Source organism: Bacillus rossius, chromosome 11 (assembly GCF_032445375.1).
Source record: "Bacillus rossius redtenbacheri isolate Brsri chromosome 11, Brsri_v3, whole genome shotgun sequence".
NCBI lineage: Eukaryota > Metazoa > Arthropoda > Insecta > Phasmatodea > Bacillidae > Bacillus > Bacillus rossius.
The window spans coordinates 33,093,753-33,117,257 of NC_086338.1; the positions used below are offsets into that span (position 1 = coordinate 33,093,753).

Genomic DNA, 23,505 nt, shown 5'->3' on the forward strand with positions numbered 1-23,505 from the left:
TTATATATTCAAAGCTAAAACACAGAAAAGTGAATGCATTTTGTTTTACAATAGTACTTAAAACTTTGGACTACACTTAATGTGCCCAACACAATACAAAAAAAAAAAATTCCTTCATGTGCTGGGACCATATAGAACATCACATAAGAAAATAACATTATTTCAATCATTCTTAATGTCAGATTGTGAGTTTTAGTAGGTTTAATATTATATTTACTAAGTGGTCATATTTCTTACTGCAATTTTAGCTCTATTTTGAAATAAAAGGTCTTACTCTGACACATTCATAGCTTAGAAATTTAAAATGTGTCACTTGTTGGGTTTTTTCCACCCTTAGGTATACCTGTACATGTTATTTATATGAAGCAGGTATCAAATTAGTTAATAAGTATAAGCCAATCAGAGCTTCTTGAGAGCTTGAAACTGTTACACAAGCAGCAGATATTGGTTTTAATGCTCTTTCCCAACGTTGGCGAGACGAAGGGATGCCTTGTTTACTTTTGGCCAAGAATTACGTGAATAGGTGTGATTAAAATTTTAATAAATGAGAAATCTAAATGATACCAGTATTAATTATCAGTTTGTAGCAATTGGCTACACTGTCGGTCGGTATAGGTAGCGCTCCCATCGTCTTCCTCCCCTTTTCCCCCTCCACCCTATAGTCTCCTTCCCTCCCTCCATCCCCACTCCCATCTACTCCCTCCATCCCCGCCGCGATTTTAGCGCGCCTAGTGGCGTAGTTTCAGAGGCCTATATAAACTCCAGAGTTTGCATGTTTTGCCACTGTCTGCTTGCTCTTCGGAGTGATCGACAGTCCGTCGGGCATTAGGCGATGTTAGGCTTAAACACGGTGAATCTATGCTAGTGGTAATATCGATGGGTCTTGCTCGCCGTCGTTACGTTTCGGAAGGTTATTATGTCTGAATGCGATCAGATGGTAGTAGGTTCAGTTACGGTTACCTACCGTGTCGCTTCGTTGTTATTTTTTGCAAACTTGAATACTAGATGTTTGAATTTCTCTCTTTTATGGCACTCGCGTCGCGCTCAGTAAGGCTGACTTACATCAAACGCTTGTCGGTAGTAGATGCGCCAGAGTTCGTGTTTCCGTGCTTATGATTGTAGCTTCATATACGTCACTGCCCGACGTACTTCCGTCTTATATATTTCAAGTCAGTACTAGGTTTAATGATATAGTTGTAGAATGGGCGTTTGGGCCATTTAAAGTTGTATAGCTCTGAAACCTATATATATATATATATATATATATATATATAGACATATACATATACATACATATACATATACATATATACATATACATACATACATATGTATATATATATGTATGTATATATATGTATATATATCTTATGTCGTTATTTCATAAAATCACGATAGGTATAAGAATATACTGACGTAAGCTGAAAGAATACGTTGTACCTTATATCATGTTTGTCATGAATAGCCAGCTGTTTAATACAGTTCAGAGGTCTTGCGCAAGTAACGTTCACCCAATTGGATAAAGTTGTGTGTATTTGATTTTTTCTGCACTATTATTTCAGCAGACTATTATCTTATGTTTTATACGAATGTTATGCTCGTAATCTAAACTGCGTATTATGTAAATTATTTGTATGTCATACCCTCTTTTTTTAACAGTAAGACTTCACGTGTATATGCAGTTGATTGCATATTCATCGGACTATGAAAATCTCGGAAATGAATCACGAAAACTACGTTATCATATTGTAAACACTTAAGTGAACGATTTAAGGCGATTGAAATATAGAAATATACAAAAATGTATAATGCAAAGAATTCTATGTTGGTGGCCATGTGCCAAATTGACTCATGAATAATTTATTATGCACGGAATTGTTACTACAGCCCAATTGGTATATTGAGCTATTGTGTGTGCAGCTATTATCATTAGTATTATTATTATTTATGTCCCTTATCTAAAAGTGTACTTTTATATATATACGCCTGTTTTCTATAATAAAATGTTATTTTTGGTAACTTTGGATTTAATTCAAAACCTTACTGCGCCTTAAATAAGGGTAATAGAACCCTTTATTTTTCCTCTTGTTTCACTCTGTATTGCAGTTAGGGATAGGTAGGGACAATCAATTCCCCCCCCCCCCCCCCCGGCTGCAAGTTAATATAAAGTAAATGAATGTACGATTTTGTTTGTGTGTTACCGTTTTCCAATTTATAAATTCTCATAGTTATGGCCGATCAGCCAGAGATTGAGTGAGTAGCATGAATGTGTCACTTGCCTGTAGTGATAATTCATAACTCTTTTGTGAAATGGCAGGTGAAACTAATCATATGTGATTCAGTGAAACAAACTTAAATCACAATTTTTAATTCTGGTAACCTCTAAACAATGACATAGAAGATTCATAAGCCAAATTCACAACAACCTGAGAACATAACGAAACCCAAGCTAATAACAGCATGGTGGGGCGACAAGAGAAGTTCTGGAACTGAATAGACCCACAGGGAGACATTAAAAATATCTTACTTATTTTTGTTTGACTCCTATCTGCTTACTGTTCATCCGTCATCAATTGTAAATGTTGAAAATGGCAACTGATTGGAACTAAGTGCGATAAACAGAACAAAATCTATTTTATATGAAATAAAAACTATGTTATTTGCCAAAGGGAGCATTGAATTTTTGCAGGTGGATTTGTTAACTGTAAAAACAAAAATAATGTACTTTATTTTTTACTTTTTTACACAACTGCTATAATGTAGATTCTGAACAATTGTAATAATTTTTTTTCACATTCTAATATAATTATCTTAATATCTGAATGTTTTTTTAATATAGCAAAGGTGAAAAGGATACGCCTAATTTTTTATGAGAAAGGATTTCGCACAAATATAAATGTATAAATTATTAAATTTTTTACATATTGAAAGAAAATATTTTTTTTTATTATGCATTTGACGTGTGCTCATATTTAACTGATAAAACTATTACACGAAGCCGCAACATCACATAGTTACTTACTCCAGCATAAAGGAATAATGATTTATTTCATTAAAATTTGTTTACAATGCTGACACGTGCGTACCGTCAAATTAGCGTTTTGTTGTGAATTCTAGCCATTCTCGTCTAGTTCTCCCGTTCTAGTTTCATTCCCGGGTATCGTGAATGAGGCTTTATACTGAAGTATGTATAATATATAATATAATTAAATGTAAATCTGCAAGTAGGCACATCCCTTCTCATTCCCGCTTATTTTTATTATTATTATTATTACTTAACCTGCAATTGGGCTTTCACCCGGTGGCAAGAACTCCCACTCACTCCCCTCTCCCCCCCCCCTCCATCAGCTTTCTCCTCAGCTCCCTCCCATCCCTGACCTCCACCATTTCCTCCCCCAGCCCATTCCACTCCCTCCCCGTCCTCACCAGGAAGGTGTTCCGCCCTCTCTCTGTCCGCCTCCACACCCTCTGGAGCTTACATCTGTGGTCTCTTCGTCCTCTGTACTCCCCTCTATGTACTTTGCTTCCCAATTGCCCCCATCCCCCTTCCCCCTTCAGCACCTTGAACATCCTGACCAACCTTTCCACTCTTCTTCTCCTCTGTAACGTTTCCCACCCCAACTCCTTAATCATTTCCGTTGGGCTATGCAGTTTCCCATCCTGCCCCTCCCTCCTTCTCCACATTCCCATCACCCACCTAGCCGCTCTGCGCTGCACCCCTTCCAGCTCCTTCACCTCAGTCACCAGGTAGGGGTCCCAGACCGCCGCCGCATACTCCAACATTGGCCTGACCAATGTGGAGTATGCCTTCTCCTTTGTCCTCCTCCCAGCTCCCTGCAGGGTCCTACCAAGCAACCCCAGCGCCTGCCTTCCCCTCCTGACCACCCCCTCTATGTGCTCCGCCCATCCTAGGTCATTTTTCAGTGTCACCCCCAGGTACTTATATCCTGCTGCCTCTCTTATCTCCTGCCCCTTCCAGTAATATACATTTCGTGTGACTTTCCTCCTCTTTGTAAATCTGACAACTTTTGTCTTACCAACATTCAAGGACATTCCATTTTTCTCCGTCCATTGCTCCAACCTTATCAAGTCCTCTGTTAAACATCCCCCTTCCCCCACAACCTCATACACTACACAGTCATCTGCAAATAGCCTCCATCTGGCTTTCATGCCCTCCCCCAGATCGTTTATCATAATTGTGAACAACAGAGGCCCCAGCACACTCCCCTGTGGCACCCCCGACGTCACTTCCCCCTCCTCGGAGCTTTCCTCACCCACTCTCACTCTTTGTCTTCTATTCCTCAGGAAATCACCCACCCAGTTTACCACCCTTCCATCCCTCACCAGCAACTCAACCTTTTCCATTAACCTCCTATGGGGGACCTTATCAAACGCCTTTTCAAAATCTATAAAGATTGCATCTATCTGCTTCCCCCCGTCCACCGCTTCCACCAGGTCTTCCAACAGCCCAGCCATCTGGGTCTCGCATGAGAACCCCATCCTGAATCCATGCTGCCTGTTATCCACCCACCCCAGATCTTCCATTTCCCCCTTTACGTACCTTCCTACCAACCTCTCCATCACTTTTCCTACACAGGACGTCAAACTGACCGGCCTGTAACTTCCTGGCTCCGCCTTATCATTTCCCCCCTTGTAGATGGGAACTACCACTGCCTCCTTCCATTCCATTGGTAGTTTCCCCTCCTCCAGAGACTGCTTGAAAACCTCCAACAGGTACTTCCCAATCTCCCTATCACCCAACTTCAAATGACTATTCCCTATACCATCTGGCCCAGCTGCCTTTCTCCCTTTCAACCTCCTGATCACCTTAATTACATCTGTCAGTCGCAGCTCAAAGGCCTTCCTGCCCATTAAACTGTCGTCCTCTTTACCCTCCCATGCCTCCCCCTTTGTAAATACTGCCAGATATTGCTCCTGCAGTAAGTCTGCCTTTTCCCTGTCCTCTGTATATTCCTGCCCCCCTCCTCCTCTGAGAACCCCTATTCCCTCCTCACCCTTCACTCTTCTTATGTATCTGTAGAGCTCCGCCCCATTTACCGTCCCCCCTTCCCCCATCAGCTGTTCCATGTAAGCATCCCTTGCTTCCCGCGATTTCCTCCCTAGTTCCTTCCCAAGCGCCTTCATTTCCGCCTCTATCTCCTCTCCCCCAAGCTTCCTTGCCCTCGCATGCAGCCTCCTACATTTCCTTTTCAACACTTTCAACTCCCTTCCATAGTAGGGAGGGTCACCTCCTTGGCCTACCCTCCTCTGAGGTACAAAACGTGTAGCCATCTGCAGCAGAATATTTCTTAAGGCAGCCCATCTACCTTCGAGGTCCTCTATATCTACCCATCTACTGTATTCCCCCTTCAGGAATGCCTCTGCCCCCACTCTATCAGCCTTACCCCAACAGTTTACCACGTTTCCCCTCCTTACCCTTTTCTCCCTCCAGCCCACGTCTAACTCCACTACTGGGATCCTGTGATCACTGATGCCCTCCATTACCACACTTCCCCTGACCGCCTCCATTGGTCTCACAAGTACCACATCCAACAGGTTCCCGTCATCCTGCTCTCCTCTCCTGGCACCTTTTCTGGTGCTTTCAGTCACCTAGTTCACTATAAATTATTATGCTGCCTTACGGAAAAGTTGACGGATCTTTAGATAGCTGTATCGGTGAATGTTTTGTAGGGCTCTTCACTAATTCCCCGTCTTCACTTATCTGTTCTTCAGTTTCCATTTCATGTAGATAATAAAATTACACTTGGCTTGAAACACCACAAATTATAAAAGTAGCAAGAACTTGTCATAACTTTGATCGATTTGCCACAACAAAAATTTACAGATCTAACATCAGCCTTTAAATCGTTGCAATATCAGTACATTTAATTGCGGTTAATATTTTGAACTGTGTTGTGACACAAACTGATGAAGAACAACACATGAAGGCTAATACAAAATCGCGGGTACCGTAGAGTTGGTAGTAGGGTAGAGGGCAAAATAATTATGTATTACTTAGGGCGGTATTCCAAGACATTTGAGTAAGGCAACGAATATTAACTGCATAGTTGGGCAACTGCCGTACCCTAACTCTCGGGTCATATTCCAAAACTTTGACGCCGATCGCCAAAGCACCTCTATGTCGCATAGACCGCTATTCCTCATCAACGTCTCGCAAAAGCGTGTGCACCGAACGCGCTCGTGCGCGCAACAAAGTGTAGTTCGTGCAACGAGGCGAACGCCATGCAACGAGTGCTACACCGGTAGAAGTATCCGGCCAGGTGTGGCATATCCCTCCGCTGCACTACAACAAATTAATTTATGTATATTTTTCCACAGGGTTTTATTAAACATTATTTTTCATCAATTAATATGCAGTCCTGTCAAAATTATGTCTCACTGTGCGTTTTGTCCCGAACCTGGCCGGTTCAGTTTCCCGCGAAATTAACACGTTTCCGCGGGAGGGCTAGCGGGGGAGGGGGGTCGCGCGCGGCGACACAGGCAGTGTCCTTCAGGAGCTCCGACAGGCCGGCAGCCTGCGCGCAACGCGGAACCATCAACCTTTGCTTTCACCGACATGTAATTTCAATAGTTTAATATTTTCATAATCGTTTACGTACAGTTCCACGACCGGCCTCAATCTACCATGAGGTATTTCACTTAATTAAATCAGTGCTCCAAGATGAGTGTTCTACATAATACGTAAGTACTGTGGGGAGTCTTCGAAACTTTATGTCGGCGCTTCACGCCCAACTTAGCTTACCAGCTACTTAGTTTTGGCCCGCACGGGGCAGCCAGAAGGCAACACGTGCCACCGAACGTACTAACGAATCAGTCCCTGGGACACATCTAGGTATCACGTAGAGTCGCCGGAGACACGGGCCTACGTGCCACTAGCCCAGTTTATTAAGTGTTATGTAGGAGTGAAATGTTTGCTCATCAAAGTGTAATCTGTCATGTTAGAGTTTAGGTATCTCCGCTGCACGGTATCATGCCACCGAATGTACAAACGAATCAGTCCCTGGGACACATCTAGGTATCATGTAGAGTCGCCGGAGACACGGGCCTACGTGCCGCTAGCCCAGTTTATTAAGTGTTAGGTAATAGTGAAGTGTATTGTTCGTCAAAATATCGTTCGTCATTTTAGAGTGTATTTTTGTAACTGTCGTATCACGTGTACAAGTCTGCCCCTCACGCGCATTAAAATCGTGAGCCGCCACTGAGGAAGTGAGCTGCGCGTGTGACTAGTCGCGTCGGGAAAACCATTACCGCCAGAACGGGCAGCACCCTGTATAGGGCTGCGCCGTAATAAATTCATCAAATATATTCCAGAAACTTTGTGTTATTCTTCAGGCGTCCCGAGTGGCCATAACAGCTCGGGGGGCCCTACTGCATTAACCCCTACCTCTAGCCACAAGGCCGAACCTTCCCTGAGATCTCGAACCCAAGCTAAAATCATGTAAAAATCATAGGAGGTAGCGGGGACGGCGTCAAAATGGTGCCCGACTAATGTGGCTTTCTTTTTTAAATAACTTTCAAATCTTCTAAATTCACAGTGCTTCAAAATTAGTGTACCAGTAAGGGCTTGTGTAGGAACAAAGGAATCGCACGGAAACGGTTGCGACGCGCAGACAACCAAAAAAGCGGGCACCTGGCGATAGGCGCGCGTCGAGTTACGTGCCAGGCGCGATAAAGGCGCTCATCAAATAACACGCCAGGCGCGATAACGGCTGTGGGAACGGAAGTCAGCGCGCCTCACACAGGGATCGGGTGGTGCAGCTGCGTAGCTGCTACGCGCATGAACATGAGCCAAGACGGAGCCGTGAGCATAGACATAGAAGGGGTATGCCATGCATGCCTTCTGCCAGACTTGCTGGTAAATCATGCCGCGGCGGGAACTTTCACCACCTGTACCTGCGACACAGAGAAGAAGCCCAAAACGGACATTGACGACGGAAAACCAGGGCCGACATTTACATTTAAGTGCGGGGCGAGGGGGTGTCATCGGTGGCCCGATGAGGTGGCGTTCTGCCATCAGTGCGGCACCGTGAGGCACCGCTCGTGCACCGAGGCCCAGGAGTTCCTCAACTTTAGGAATGGGCTGTTCATGTGCCGTGCGTGCGAGCTCGCGCTGGACAGACCGTCAGCGATGCCGGCGCCTCCTATCACATCGCGCCCCGGCGGCACTCCCAAACTACCGGAGTTCGGAGGGCAGGAGCATGAGGATCCCGCAAAGTTCCTACGGACATGCCGGGACAGGCTGGAACGATACGCGGTTCCTACAGATGAGTGGACGGAGAAGGTGTGCGATCAGCTGAGGGGGTGTGCTCTTGACTGGTGGGCCACAGCCGGAGAATACGGCATGGAGTATGGCGACTTCGCTAATGGACTGGAGGAACGTTTCAACGACGCCCGTATGTGGGCCCGGTGTCAACAATCACTGTTCTGCCGGCCTCAGGAAGCGGGGTAAAGCGCGGAAGCCTTCATCAGGTCCAAGGCGCGGCTCCACCGACGGCTGGTGGAAGGAGAGGACGACAGCAGCATGCTAGGGAAAGTCGTCCAGCTGATGCTGCCCGAACTGCGGCCATTCCTTAGGGCCGCCACCGACAGGGGACTGGAGACGTTCGTGCGGTTGGCCAACAAGGCGTAGCGCCACGTGCAAATCGTTCCACACGGCCGCGAGCCGTCTACCCGACGGACAGGAGCGTCACCACCGACGTTAACGGCACCCGAGGACTCCAGGGCTCTGGTACCGTATATGGCGCCAGTGCCGAGGAAACAGGGGGAGCAGCCGTCCCGACGCGCCACAACCAGGGAAACCACCGGGACACCAAACCAGAGGGCCCCGCGCTGTAAGTACTGCCGCGAGGAGCGGTACCACTGGCACGACGTCTGTCCCACGCAGGCAGCTGTTTGGCAAGCCCTGCGGGGCGGGCGGTCCCACATCGGGAAATGCCTGCTAGGGGGTAGTGCCATGGCTGGCCACTGTCCCTGGAACCCTAGCCCGGCCTCCACTGTTACCCTGGTGCGCCCCGTCAGGACGGATGGGCGCCGCTCACCTGACTCGTCAGCGGCCCGCACCCGCCGTCGGCGAGCCGCACCGGACACCAGGTGGCCTCGGCGACACCGGCAGCACCTGCGGAGTCTGCTGACACACCGGCACGCCCCGTCAGGACGGACGGGCGTGGCTCACCCGACTCGTCAGCGGCCCGCACCGGGTCGTCGGCGAGCCGCACCGGAACCAGGTGGCCCCGACGACAACGGCATAACCTGTGGCGTCTGCTGACACACCGGCACACCCTATCATGATGGACGGGCACAGCCCAACTGACTCGTCAACGGCCCGCACCGGGTCGTCGGCGAGCCGCACCGTACACCAGGTTGGCCCGGCGACACCGGCAGCACCTGCGGTGTCCGCTGACCCACCGGCACGCCCCGTCAGGACGGACGGGCGCGGCTCACCCGACTCGTCAGCGTCCCGCACCGGGTCGTCGGCGAGCCGCACCGGACACCAGGTGGCCCCGGCAACACCGGCAGCACCTGCGGACCGCCTAACGGCAGCGGCAGCAGCCCTGGAGCAGTGCGGTGAGTCGTTCCAATTAAGGCAGTTGGGACCTGGGGCTGGTCATTTACTCAGGATGTCCGTCAGGATGGATGGACAGCCAGTGCATGCCCTTGTCGACATGGCCGAAAGCCACACGTACGTGTCGGCTCAGTGCTTGAGCGTACGGGACATTGTCTCAGGTGCGGAGGAGGTACATTTAGCGACGAAGGGGGCAACAGCTTGTATTGTCGGTCGCACGAACATCATCCTCTCCATCAGCGATCATGTCAGCCACACAACAGCACTAGTAGTGGATGGGCTACGGGAGACGCTAATCCTAGGACTGCCTTAGCTAGCGCAGGAGGACGTCACTGTGGTGGTCAGGGAGGGGAGACTACACGTTGGCCATCACGAGCGGCGCACGGTTTACAGCCAGGGCTATCGGCCACCTGCCGAACAGGGGACACCCATCACGCTCGCGGACCTGAGGAATGGTGTACCCGCTGCCCATGTAGAGCTCATAAACAGTGTCCTGTCCCAACAGCCATAGGTGTTTGCGGCGACGGACATGCTCCGCCGTACCACAGCCACGGAACACACCATCCCCACCCGACCTCACCAACCCCAATTAGTAAAGCTGTACGGGTTCGGACCCACTGAGAGGCACGTCATCCAGACCCAGATCACAGAAATGCTACGCGATGTAGTCATCGAGCCCAGTGAGTCACCATACAACTGCCAGATAGTCATGGCGAACAAAAAAGATGGCTCCATGCGTTTTTGTGTTAATTTCAAACCAGTCAATTCAGTAACCATACCTGCCCCACCACCACTTTTCAACATAACGGATGCTTTGGCAGGGCTGGGCGATGCCCGCATCTTCACGTCCCTGGACCTCAAGTCCGGGTACTGGCAAGTGCCCGTATATCCAAAGGACCGCCCGAAGACCGCGTTCACTGCCCCGGACGACCGACATTTCCAGTTCTCTGCCATGCCATTCGGGCTGATGGACGCCCCCGCGAACTTCCAGGCTGTTTGATCGTGTATATATGTAATTAATGAAATTCAGTGTGTGACTTTTATGGTTCAGTGCGGTATGGTGCTCTGCAAGAAAACTATACTTAAGACTTCCTAGCTATTGATTCACACTAGTGCGTAGACGAGGACATTTCCTGTGTTTTAAATCTCCCGCCCTCACTGCATTCACTGTGTGAGTTGGCAACACATCCGGCTACCAAGTTTCTACAGTTGGTGTCCCTGGCGGCAGGCGGATGTAACCAGTCGTCATCATGGAGTCTGGCCGGTAAGACGTCGTTTCGGGTACACTCGGTACCAATCTGTTTTGCCGTACATGTGATGTTGGTCATCGGTGTAATACAGTCCATTTTTTCGTATGACCAAACATTTTGGTCCTCCGGGCCGGATATTTCCAGTGTTTTTCGTATCGTGCGCAAGTTATTGTGGTGCGTTTTATCGTTTGCCACGCGGGCATTTATTTGTATTATCGGCCCGCTGTTTCGTTAAATTCCGCTTCGTGTAAAGTTGTTTGGTATTCCACGCCGTCTACCGTTCAGATTCTCTGTTATGCTGTGTTAGTGAGGCTAATAATTTGCCGGTGCGTGTCTCGTGAATGAATTAACCTAACAAAGTGCGCGAGTGAGCACGTGTTTTCGAAATGTTGTTCGCATTCGCGGACATCTTGTTAAACATTGCCTAGTAGATTTTCGCCGATTTATTGCCTCGTGGATTGGTTTACTGTACTTAACCTCAATTATGGCTGGTGCTCAGGCGGCAGCATTGCGGTTACGTCTCGCAGAAGGTCGTATGAAACGTGCAAGCGATCTCTCAATTGCCTCGGCAAGTGATGTTTCAAAGGTGAAGTTATTGTTAGCTACCGTCCGGGATTTGCCTGCCGTGAAAACGTCGTATGATGCAGACTACATCACAGTGGAAGCAGCATCGGCTGACCTCGAGGATTATAATGCAGAACTGCACCTGCAGCGTATGATGACGTTTGAAGAGCAATACTACAGTGTGATGGCCGCTGTAGACGCTGTGGACAGTAAACCAGACCTGCTGGAGACCTCCGCTAGCGAGACTTCAAATGGCCGTAAGTTGAATGTTGCTTTGCCGAAGATTCATCTTCCTCATTTTGATGGTACTCCCCAGAAGTGGCCTAATTTTGCAAATTTATTTACGACACTTGTCACGGAGAACTCTCGGTTGTCCTCTGTTGAAAGGTTGGCATATTTAAAGGGTGCTGTCTCTGGTGAACCTCTTGGCATAATTCAGCCTTTAGAATTGTCAGAAGCAAACTTCGAAGTTGCATGGGACTTGCTTGTAAAGAGATATGATAACAAAAGGTTGATTGTGTCCGCTCATGTAGAGGCCCTGTTTAATGCACCTTCAGCATCTGTCGAAACCCCCAAGTCACTTCGCCAGCTACTTAATGTCATCTCAGAAAACCTTGCTGCTTTGAAGGCACTGGGAGCTCCAGTGGAGCATTGGGACATGATCCTTTTACCGATACTGTCAAGGCGGTTGGATCCCAAGTTGCAAGGAGAGTGGGAACTTAGTTTGAGCCATGAGTTTCCTAAACTTGAAAATTTTGAAGCATTCCTTGAAAAACACTGTAGGGCCCAGGAGTTGGTTGGTTCGTCTCGCTCCAAGCCTGTGCGGCCACAGTTACTGAACCAAAGGCCGCAGTCCTCTTCTATGCCTAAGAATCATAATTCATCCAGCTTTGTTGTCAATTCATATATATCACAGTGTTGTTTGTGCAACTCATCACATACCTTGCACCAGTGTCCTGAGTTCGGATGTATGACTCCCAGTGATCGCTTTGAAATAGTAAAGAAACATAGATTGTGTTTGAACTGTCTAGGAAAGTCTCACCAGTCAAAAAACTGCCCATCTACATCATGTCGCACTTGTGGTAAGAAACATCATACCCTGTTACACTTTGTACAGAAGACTTGTTCTGACAAAAATGACGTGTCGGCCACCTCATCACCAGATCAGTGTGTGTCTACTCTTCCAACAGTTATGTCAGCAGTTACTAACTCAGAACACACCATTCTGCTATCAACAGTTCAAGTTGCGGTTTTGGACTCTGCAGGGAATGCATGTACAGTTAGGGCCCTGTTGGATTCCGCTAGCCAAGCTAGTTTCATTTCAGAGAAGTGCATGCAGAGGCTACGTTTACCTCGTATTAAGGCGCACCTCCCAGTCACTGGCTTGTCAAGCACACCTGTCAATATCGCTCGAGCCTTTGCCTCCATTGTTATTGCTCCTGTTGGTGGGGTTGGGCCTCAATATGCCTTGGATGTCTTCGTCTTGCCTCGGATAACTGCGGATCTGCCTTGTGTAAAGTTGTCACCTGAAGTTAGCAGGGCAGTGTCTAACCTGAAACTTGCAGATCCTACGTTTGACACACCTGGCCCTGTCGATTTGCTCATCGGCGCTGACCTTTTTCCCCAACTGCTCACTGGAGGCAAGCTCAGTGGCCCACCTATGGCTCTTGACTCTGTATTCGGTTGGGTTTTAATGGGAAGGGTGCCCTCTGAGCCACCTCAGTGCTCTAAGTCATTTTGTGTTTCACTTTTCACATCATTCCCTCCGTTAGAGGACACCATGAGAAGATTCTGGGAGTTGGAAGAATTTCCGGCCACAAGGCATTGTTCTCCTGATGATGACATCTGTGAAAGGACATTCGTTGACAGCCATACCCGGAATGGCGAGGGTCGTTATACTGTGTGTCTGCCATTTCGTGCCTCGCAGCCGGAATTAGGTACCTCTCGTTCTCAAGCGGTTCGTCGTTTGATTGGGCTCGAAAGACGTCTCAGAGGAGACCCTCAACTGCGGAGCATGTATTTTGAGTTCATGACGGATTATCTGACAGCTGGGCATATGGAAAAGATTCCCCCCGAACAGGTGCATTCGAAACAGGCATACTACATACCGCATCACTCTGTCGTAAAACCAGAGAGCTCAACAACCAAATTACGTGTAGTCTTTGATGCGTCTGCAAAAACGTCCAATGGATTATCCCTGAACGACAACTTGCTGACTGGCCCAAAGTTGCAACGTGATATTGTTGAAATTTTGTCCAACTTCCGACTGCACATGGTTGCCTTTACAGCAGACATAAAACAGATGTACCGCCAAATCGGTGTTTGTATTGAGCATCAAGAGTACCAGCGTATTGTGTGGAGATTTGCTGACACAGACCCTATTGAAGATCATTGGCTGAAGACAGTAACGTTTGGTGTGTCTGCAGCTCCTTACTTGGCCCTTCGCACGTTGAAACAACTAGCTTGTGATGAATCTGTGGCATTTCCTTTGGCGTCTAAAGTTTTGCAGGCAGACATCTATGTTGATGACATCGTGACAGGCTCACAGTCTGTCAGCTCTGCATTGGAAATCCAGCGCGAATTGATTTCATGCCTTGAACGAGGTGGGTTCAGACTGCGAAAGTTTTTGAGTAATCACCCAGCTTTACTTGACTGGTTGCCAGCTGAAGATTTGGAAGTGCCACAGTTGTTTTGTCTTGACCCGGATAGTCAGTTGGCTGTAAAGGTGTTAGGGCTTCAGTGGAACCCAGTCTCTGACATGTTTGTGTACAAGATTAAGAGTAGCTCCATTCGTGCCACCAAACGCACCATATTGTCTACAGTTGCAAAAATCTTTGATCCTCTTGGCTGGCTTAGTCCGCTGTTAATGGTAGCTAAGCATCTGCTGCAAGTCCTGTGGTTGAAAACTGTTGACTGGGATAGTGATCTTCCTGAAGATCTGGCACATCGCTGGAACCTATTTCACAAGGATCTACCCCTGTTGTCATCCATAATGATTCCCAGATGTATAAGAGGGTCAAACTGTTGCCGTTACGAGTTGCATGGTTTTTCAGACAGCTCTGAGCTTGGCTACGCAGCAGTCGTCTACCTGCGTGTTCTTGGCCCTGATGAAGTTAAGATCCATCTGTTGATGGCGAAGTCAAAGGTAGCACCTCTAAAGGTTCAGTCACTCCCAAGATTGGAACTGTGTGGTGCCCTACTCCTTGCCCGGTTACTCAGCCATATCACTCAGAGTTATACAGAAAACATCACTGTGTCCTCGGTGACAGCCTGGACTGATTCGCAGGTAGTGTTGGCATGGGTAAGGTCATCTCCTCACAATTTGAAAACGTTTGTAGCGAATCGAGTGAGCGAACTTCAGAACCTCACTGATGCTGCCTGGTGGAGGCATGTACCGTCAGCGGAAAATCCAGCAGACTGTGCTTCACGAGGTCTACTACCAGCGCAGCTTCTGGAACATCACTTGTGGTGGACAGGCCCGGTGTGGCTGAAAGAGTCTGTTCACCACTGGCCTTCAAGCTCTCCAGGTGCTACTGAAGTGGATCCAGTCCTGCTGGAACAGAAGTCTGTGACCTTCACTACTGTTGCTTCAGGTCTGTCAATTTCTTATTTGCTGCTCCGTGTCAGTCGGTTGATCAAGCTGTTGAGAATCACTTCATTCATCTTTCGTTTCGTATTCAACTGTCGCACCTCCAGACAGAGCCGGATCGTTGATGAGTTTACCCAAAAGGACATGAACAAGGCATTGGAATTTTGGTTATTGTTTGTTCAGGCAAGTTTCTTTAGTAATGATATCATGGCTCTCAAGAAACAGCGTCGCCCTAGTCCTCAGCTTCGAAAGTTGGCCCCCTTCCTTGATGAGCATGGGCTGATAAGGGTGGGCGGCCGGCTGTCTGAGTCAAAGCTTCCCTTTGAGCAAAAGCATCCTGTGTTGTTGCCCAAGTCTAGTGCGTTGACTGACCTCCTTATTACCCACTACCACGAAAAGAATAACCATCCTGGTGTGCAGACGCTTAGAGGCATCCTCAGGGAACAATTTTGGATTCTCGGAGACAAGGATGCCATCACTCGTCGCCTGCGCCACTGTTTCCGTTGCTTCAGACAGAGACCGGCAACTTGGCAACCCCCTATGGGTAATCTTCCTGCTATGAGGGTACAACAAGTCAAGCCATTCGCTCATACCGGGGTGGATTATGCTGGTCCCGTTTTGATCAAAGCGGCTAAAGTCCGGCGGGCACCTGTGGTTAAGGCTTTTCTTTGTATATTCGTATGTTGTGCAACAAAGGCGGTGCATATAGAGTTGGCCTCAGATCTTTCCATTGATGTCTTCCTGGCAGCATATCGCAGGTTCATAGCCAGGCGAGGTAGATCCTCAGACATTTACTCTGACTGTGGTACCAATTTTGTCGGTGCTAATAATCATCTGAAAGAATTGGCCGAACTGTTGTCTTCTGCTGCACACCAACAAACCGTTGCAAACTCTATGTCCCAGTTCGGTGTTCGCTGGCACTTCAATCCCCCTGCGGCTCCTCACTTTGGAGGTCTCTGGGAGGCTGGAGTTAAATCCTTCAAGACACATTTACGACGAGTGATTGGGGAACAGGTACTGACTTTTGAAGAGATGTACACTGTCTTAGTACAGATCGAAGCCACCCTCAATTCAAGACCATTGTGCCCTGTGAGTAGCGATCCTAACGACCTTAATGCGCTAACCCCTGGCCATTTTCTTACTTTGGAGCCTTTAGTTGCCTTACCTGAACCTGATCTGAGAGATGTTCCACTTAATCGTCTACAGAGATGGCAACTAGTCGAGCGTCTCCAGCAGGACTTGTGGCATCGTTGGCATCGTGACTACCTCCATACCCTGCAGCAACGTCAGAAGTGGCATGAGCCGGGAAATGGTCCTGCTCTCGACCAGCTCGTACTGCTTAAAGAAGAAAGACTCCCACCCCTTCAGTGGCGTCTGGGGCGTGTCACGGAACTGCACCCTGGAAGGGACGGAGTGGTGAGAGTCGCTACTGTGCGCACGTCTAGCGGGCCAATCAAGCGTGCATTGGTAAAATTGTGCCCACTCCCATACATGTGTTGAAATGTATTATTTCAAGGTGGGCGGAAATGTTTGATCGTGTATATATGTAATTAATGAAATTCAGTGTGTGACTTTTATGGTTCAGTGCGGTATGGTGCTCTGCAAGAAAACTATACTTAAGACTTCCTAGCTATTGATTCACACTAGTGCGTAGACGAGGACATTTCCTGTGTTTTAAATCTCCCGCCCTCACTGCATTCACTGTGTGAGTTGGCAACACATCCGGCTACCAAGTTTCTACAGTTGGTGTCCCTGGCGGCAGGCGGATGTAACCAGTCGTCATCATGGAGTCTGGCCGGTAAGACGTCGTTTCGGGTACACTCGGTACCAATCTGTTTTGCCGTACATGTGATGTTGGTCATCGGTGTAATACAGTCCATTTTTTCGTATGACCAAACATTTTGACACAGGCCATGATGGTGCGTGTGTTAGACGAGTACGCGGGCGAGTTCTCCGCCGCATACTTGGATGATGTCATCATTTCGTCACGGTCGTGTGAGGACCACGCCTGGCACCTCGGCCTGGTCCTTGAGCTGCTGGCCAGACACGGCCTCACGTGCGGGCCCCCCCCCCAGAAATGCCACGTGGGCGCGGCTGAGCTGGAGTACTTGGGGCACATAGTGGACGCGGAGGGTTGCTGCCCCCTGCCAAAGCACCTGAAACTTATTGAGTCCAAACCTGCCCCATGAACCTGCAAGCATCTGCAGAAGTTGATGGGCCTTCTCAACTGGCTGCGCTCATTCATTCCGCATTTTGCCAGCATCACAGCCTCGATGACGGACTTGCTGTCACCCAAGCTCCGGTTTCAGTGGACCAGCGAGGCGGACGCCGCACTGGACACGGTAAAACGGCAGTTCCGCGAGTGCCACCAGCTCGCCTGTCTGCAGCCTGACCTTCCCCTGTTCCTTCAGACAGACGCCAGTCAGGAAGGGATGGGGGCCGTCCTGTACCAGGTGGGGGACAAAGGAGTGAGCCGGGTGGTGGAGTACGCCAGCGCCAAGTTCGGCCAGCTCAAACAGCGGTACAATGTGAATGAGCAGGAGTGCATGGCCGTCATTTGGGCTATGCGCCGCTACCGCCACCATCTGGAGGGCCACCGGTTCACGCTGCGGACGGACAGCCAGTGTCTCCGCTGGCTGGACTCCGCCCAGGGCCGCAAGTCGAAGTTCACGAGGTGGGCGCTGATGCTCCAGAACTTCGACTTCGTGGTCGAGCACGTCCCTGGACGGGACAACCAGATTGCCGACAAGCTGTCGCGCCATCCCTACCCACACAACACCTTTCAGGATGACCAGGACTGGGAGGGGCCGCCAGAGGGAGTCGCGTCGCCAGTCACTCTGGGGGAGGCGCCCGCCACCTTGTTTCACATCCCATGGGCCCCCGACCATCCCGCCATCTTGCCTGTGGAGACCCTGAGCGAATTAAAGGAATTCGTGAAACAGGCCCAGTGGACAGATGACCCCACACAGGTCGAGGTGCGGTCATGTGGAGAGCAGACTCACCCCTACCACAGGTGCATAGACGGGGTGTTGGAGACCCAAGTACCAGGGGTCATGGACGCCTGGCGCATTCATGTGCCGCTCTTGGCTGGCGTCCGTCTGGACGAAGATAGGTTCGTCTGGGTCCAGGTGCGATAGGGTGTGGCACTCTGAATCGCTGCTTGACCTCGGTCAGGGCCTGCTCGGCGGCGGTCGTCCACCGGAACTTTGACTTGGGTAATAGGAGGTCGGTCATGTGTGCTGTGATAGTGGCGAAATGGGGTATGAACGATCGCAACCAGTTGAGCAGCCATATCAGTTTCTGGAGCTGCTTCCTGGTGCGGGGTGCCTGTTTGCTGTCGATAAAGGTCGAGCTGGGCGGGAATGGGCCGGCATCCCTCGGCGCTGACAATATGCCCGAAGAATTCCAGCTCAGCGGCACCGATGTGACACTTGGGCAGCGAAGCGTGAGTCCGTGTGTGGCAAGCAGTTCAAGGACCAGTGCGAGATGGTGGGCATGGTCCTCCCACATCCGTGACCAGATGATCACGTCGTCCAGGTACACGGTGGCAAACTCGCCGATGTACCCGTCTAGGACATGGACCATCATGGTCTGGAACATCGCAGGGGCGTCCATAAGTCCGAACTGCATCGCACAGAACTGGAAGCGCTGCCCATCGGGGGCCGTGAATGCTCTCTTGGGGCGGTCCTCGGGACGTACTGGGACTTGCCAGTACCCCGACTTGAGTTCGAGAGACGAAAAGATGCAGGCATCCCCCAGCCCGGTGAATGCCTCAGTGATGTTAATGAGGGGTGGTGGATCTGGGATGATAATGTTGTTGACAGGCTTGAAGTTAATGCAAAAACGGAGAGATCCATCCTTTTTGAGCCATGACGATCCGGCAGTTGTATGGGGATTCTGTTGGCTCGATGACGCCATCCTCTAACATCTCTGATAGCAGGCCGCTCGCGAGGTCCAAACCCTAAAGGGCTTCTCGAAAGGGGGCAGGTGTGGTATGGTTGGTATGCAATGTTCTGTGATAGTGGTGCGGCGCAGTAGGTCCGCGGCGGAAAACACCTGGGGCTGCTGCCCCAAGACCGCATCAAATATGGGCAGATGTACGGGGGGTACACCATGGCGGAGGTCCACCAGCTTGGAGGGGTGGTGCCGACGCGAGGTAAGCGTTGCTCGCCGGTGACCTGGGGCAGGCTGCGAATGGGTGAGGAAGGCCACCCCCACCTGCACCAGGTGGGTGAGATAGCAGCTGAGTGGCCCCCGCAGCAGTATGTGGGGGCGGCGCCGACGCCAGGTGGGCGGCGTCGCTCGCCGGTGACCTAAGGCAGGCCGCGAACGGGTAAGGCGAGCAGCCCCACCAGCACCAAGTGGGTAGGTCGACAGCTGGGTGGCCCCTGCAGTAGCGTGCGGGGGCTGCGCCGATGCAGGTGGCTGGCATCAAATGCCGGCGACCTGGGGCAGGCCGTGAACGGGTGAGGCGAGCCGCCCCCAACTGCGCCAGGTGGGTGAGGCGACGGCTGGGTGGCCCCTGCAGTAGCTTGCGGGGGCCGCGTCGACGTTTTGTGGGCGGCGTCGCTCGGCGGCGACCTGGGGCAGGCCGCGAACGGGTGAGGCGAGCTGCCACCACCCGCGCCATGTGGGTGAGACAGCAACTGGGTGGCCCTCGCAGCAGCGTGCGGGGGCGGTGATGATGCCAGGTGGGCAGCGTCGCTCGCCGGCAACCTGGGGCAGGCCGCGAATGGTTGAGGTGGGTCACCCCCACCCGCGCCAGGTGGGTGAGACGGCAGCTGCATGGCCCCCACAGTAGCGTGCGGGAGTGGTGCCGACGCCAGGTGGGCGGCATCGTTCGCCGGCGACCTGGGGCAGGCCTGGAACATCGCGAAAAGGTGAGGCGGGCCCCCTACAGCTGTGATAGGTGGGCGGGGCGGCGGCTGGGTGGTCCTGCAGCACCGGGGATCGTCTTTCGGCGGAGCTGGGCTGTTAATTGGGGGGTGGTGGCCAGCTGCGTCACCGCCCCCTAGACGGAGTTTCCCGGGATTTTCACCTCGCCCCCTGCGTTCGCCAGACTGCCTCGCGGGTCGGGCACACTGTGTGCCAGTGGTACTGCTCTGTCGCGCAGTAGCGGCAGCGGGTTGGCCTTCTGTCCTGGGCGCCCTGTATTCCCCCGCGGTGGTCTTCCGACACATCTGTACCGCTCCACGGTGAGGCAGGCTTGGTAGGGGCATCCCATCCCCCATCGTGGATGGGTCGGTGGGCCGGTAGGTTCCCCTCGGCGGCAGCAGGCCCGTGTACGGCAGTACGGCACGTTCGTCCTCTGTACGCGCCGCCCCCTTGTAGGACGGGGCTGACCGGGGCATCGCGACGCCCTTGTGTGCTGCGAGCTGATTTGAGGTCATGCTGTACGGCTCGTGCTCGTGCGAGAAAAATGTCCAGCCCGCGAGTCACTGCTTCGCGCAAGAATGGGCGAATTTCGGGGGACACTAGCTCCACTATGAAGGGAAGTATGTCGCTAGTTTCACCCCCGGGTGTTAGGCGGAGGTATAGTCTGAGCTTGTTATAAACAAACGTCTACACCGCCTCCCCGTCCCCTTGGCAACGGCTGAACATCTCACTCCGACATGTGTTCAGGGCTCGGGTGTCATTGAAGCGCGCCTCCAGCTGGCGGGTGAAGTCCTCCCAGTCTGCGTCGTAGCTGCCCGCCTGGACCCACAACTCGCGCACCTCTCCGCGCAGCTGCACGCTCGCACCTTCCGCCCTCTCTTCCCACAGTATCTGGTGCCACACGAGGCTCGCCTTGCATGCTTGCAAAAACACGCGCGGATCCTCGTGGTTGAGGCCCGCGAACTCCGGGAGGGTAATAGGCCTGTTGGGGGGGCGGGACTCTGTAGCTAGCTGACCCCCTGGGTGCCCACGTGCGCGTCGCTCGCACCCCCCACACAGAATAAGTCCGTCCCGGAAATTTACGAATTCCAGCGCGTCTGCGCATGCGCTGTGTTTAATTGTTCCGCACTGCTGGCATCTCGCTATCTCGCCTCGATAACCGGGACAGTGGACAGCGGCGCACTGGGGACCCGCTTGGGTTCTGGGCTGCTCCTCCGTCTTGACGCGTACCGTTTCGCAGGTGCAGTACAGGTGGGGGTACTCACCGGTGCTGTAGCTGGTGGTGTGCGGCTTGCCGCACCCGGCGCATTAGCTCTCCATGGTGATGGCTATGTCCAGCCTCTTGTCCATGGGCGATCTGCGGCTGTCCGACCCGAGCGTCTGGTTGAAACGTCGGTGGCGGGCGCGTGCAGATCCGGGGGTGCGCCCCCTTGCGCTTACGACCGAGCGGTCTTGCCCGCACACACGCGCCTCGCGGTTGTTTACGCGGCCGCGACTTGTTACGTACTCATTTGTCCTCGGCGCGCGATTTGTCGGGGCAGTGTACTCTCTCGCGAGGGGTTTGGCGGGAGGGGGTGAGCGAACGATCTGCACGCGGGAGGGGGTGGTGTGGAACCTTGGAATGCGGGAGGGAGTGAGCTAACGATCTTAGGGCGGGAGGGGGGTGGTGTGGCCTGATTACCCCGGCGCGTCCCATTCCGTGGCGCCTGCACGTATGCGCGCACTTTCTCTCCCCCTTGTGCTGTCCCTACGCGTAACTCTTCCAGATTTTCTGCGATTCGGATGGTGTTCGCGGCGTTGTTATGTTGCCCCACGTTGGGCACCAGTTGACGCCTTCTGCCTTCTGCCGAGGTGATGTTAAGGTGTGGCTGTGCTTTTGGGCACCAACTAGCAATATTACCTACGTGCTAGTGCGTAGCCGAGACTCTTGACTCAGGGCGTGACGTCGCCACGTGGCGGGCAGGCAGTAAGGGTCGTTCCGACAGTTACCCCCGGCTGTTTTAGCCACCTGGGTCGCTATGATACGGACGTTGTAACAGATACGCGGAGGCTCAATTTAAAGTGTTTTATTATCAGGCACGCTATACATGCGCTGCGTCGTGCATGGCCCGCTTACTGGGAGCCGCGCTCTACAGGCCACGTTTCTGATGGGTTGAAAACTCACGCAATTCCGGTAGAGATGGCAAGGGCGGAGGTCGAGAGGCTCCGCGGGCGACTCGCGACTAGTCTCCTTGGAGGGCGGTGATTAACTGGAGATGGCTGTGACGTCCGCACGACTCCCCAGCCTCGCTCCCGCGAAAACGTGTCGTGTGCAAAAGTAATCCGGGGCCATGCACGCCGCCTGATCGCGCTAAAGTCCAGAATTACAAATAATATTTAAACATAGCCATTACTCAATTAATATTGTTTTTAAGAGTGCTGAAAGTTAATTTCAAAGTCCAGATAATCAGGTCACCTAACAGTACTCCCTCGGTCGACAGTCGATTAGGCGGGGCAGCTTATGTTCGAGGCGTTGCACCACCCTGCACCCAGGTGCGTTCACGTCGCACACGCTCGGGGCGATGCGCCATAGCGGTCTGTGCGGATTCGAGTAGCACTAATGGTTGGCGTCAATATTATGCGGGGCAGTTCATACGAAACGGGCCGACTCCCGCGACCAATAACTTTTTATTAAACACCACGTGCACAGGCACTGGCAACAATGACGCATAGACATTGCAACTAATTTAACTGCAAACTGCGGTCCACATAAGTGGACCCAAAGGCTGCCACATTAGCAATTTTCGGAATTGGCCGCCTCCAATCGACCTCCCCCTTAAGCTCGACTGGTGTGAGGGCTTAAGATTAGTGATAGTGCATCAGAGCACTCAGTGTTAATTTAATGTAATTTCATAGGGTAATTCAATGTACACCGTGTAAGTGTAAACTGTAATTGTAACTGTTCGAACCGATTAAACGTCCACTCCGCACACTCCGTGCCACCGACAGTACTGAACCGAATTTGTGTCTGTTGTTGTGCGAGTCTCCCTAACACAGCCAGGAATCAGCATGTTATGCTCTGCAGGGCCTGTGACATGTTAGCAGCCAGGGATTCCTCCAACCGCAACCATCGCCGAAGGTCCTAGCGGGCTACGCAGGGGCATTCGCACCCACCGACCCAACTTTTGGTTAGACACAGAGCTAGCCTGGCGCCCTCCCGGACACATTTTCATTAAGAACTAGTTTTCCCGCTAGGAACCACGCCCGATCTCGAACATGAGAACCCGGACGACGGCAACTTGGAGTATAGTACAAGTGAATTAGAAGGTAAAAAAAATTAAGACATTTGATTTTCATATGAAGGTAGGCTTATTGATACTAAATTGTAACGAGAGTTATGATTGTTCACCGCATATACATGGTCACAGCATAAGTGACTTCTGTTTTTTCAAAAAGGGACAAAAGCAATCTTAAGGGAACTCAACAGCTGGACATTCGATTGGAACCTTCAGTCAGAATCAGAACAGGAATATATAGTACACAGTTTTTGACAAACAATATGGTATATTTGAATAATTCTTGGTGAATAGTGAGCTGACTCAAGACTAATACTTTATTAATAACAATAACTTACACGAGTATTGAATGACAATAGATAAAGAAAG

General features: G+C 51.1%; 1 protein-coding gene across 3 annotated transcripts in view; it reads right to left on the reverse strand.

Moving 5' to 3' along the window:
* Positions 1–5,950, reverse strand: part of LOC134536787 (cyclin-dependent kinase 11B-like) — a 42,744-nt gene extending 36,794 nt beyond the window's left edge. For 2 of the 3 annotated variants that reach the window (XM_063376707.1, XM_063376704.1), the window contains exon 1: positions 5,643–5,944. In XM_063376707.1, the coding sequence (XP_063232777.1) occupies positions 5,643–5,740 (98 nt within the window). In that variant the 5' untranslated portion in view covers positions 5,741–5,944. Of the gene's footprint in view, positions 1–5,642 lie in introns of all 3 variants that reach the window. The other variant, XM_063376706.1, reaches the window with a different exon arrangement.
* Between the last annotated feature and the right edge of the window lie 17,555 nt (positions 5,951–23,505).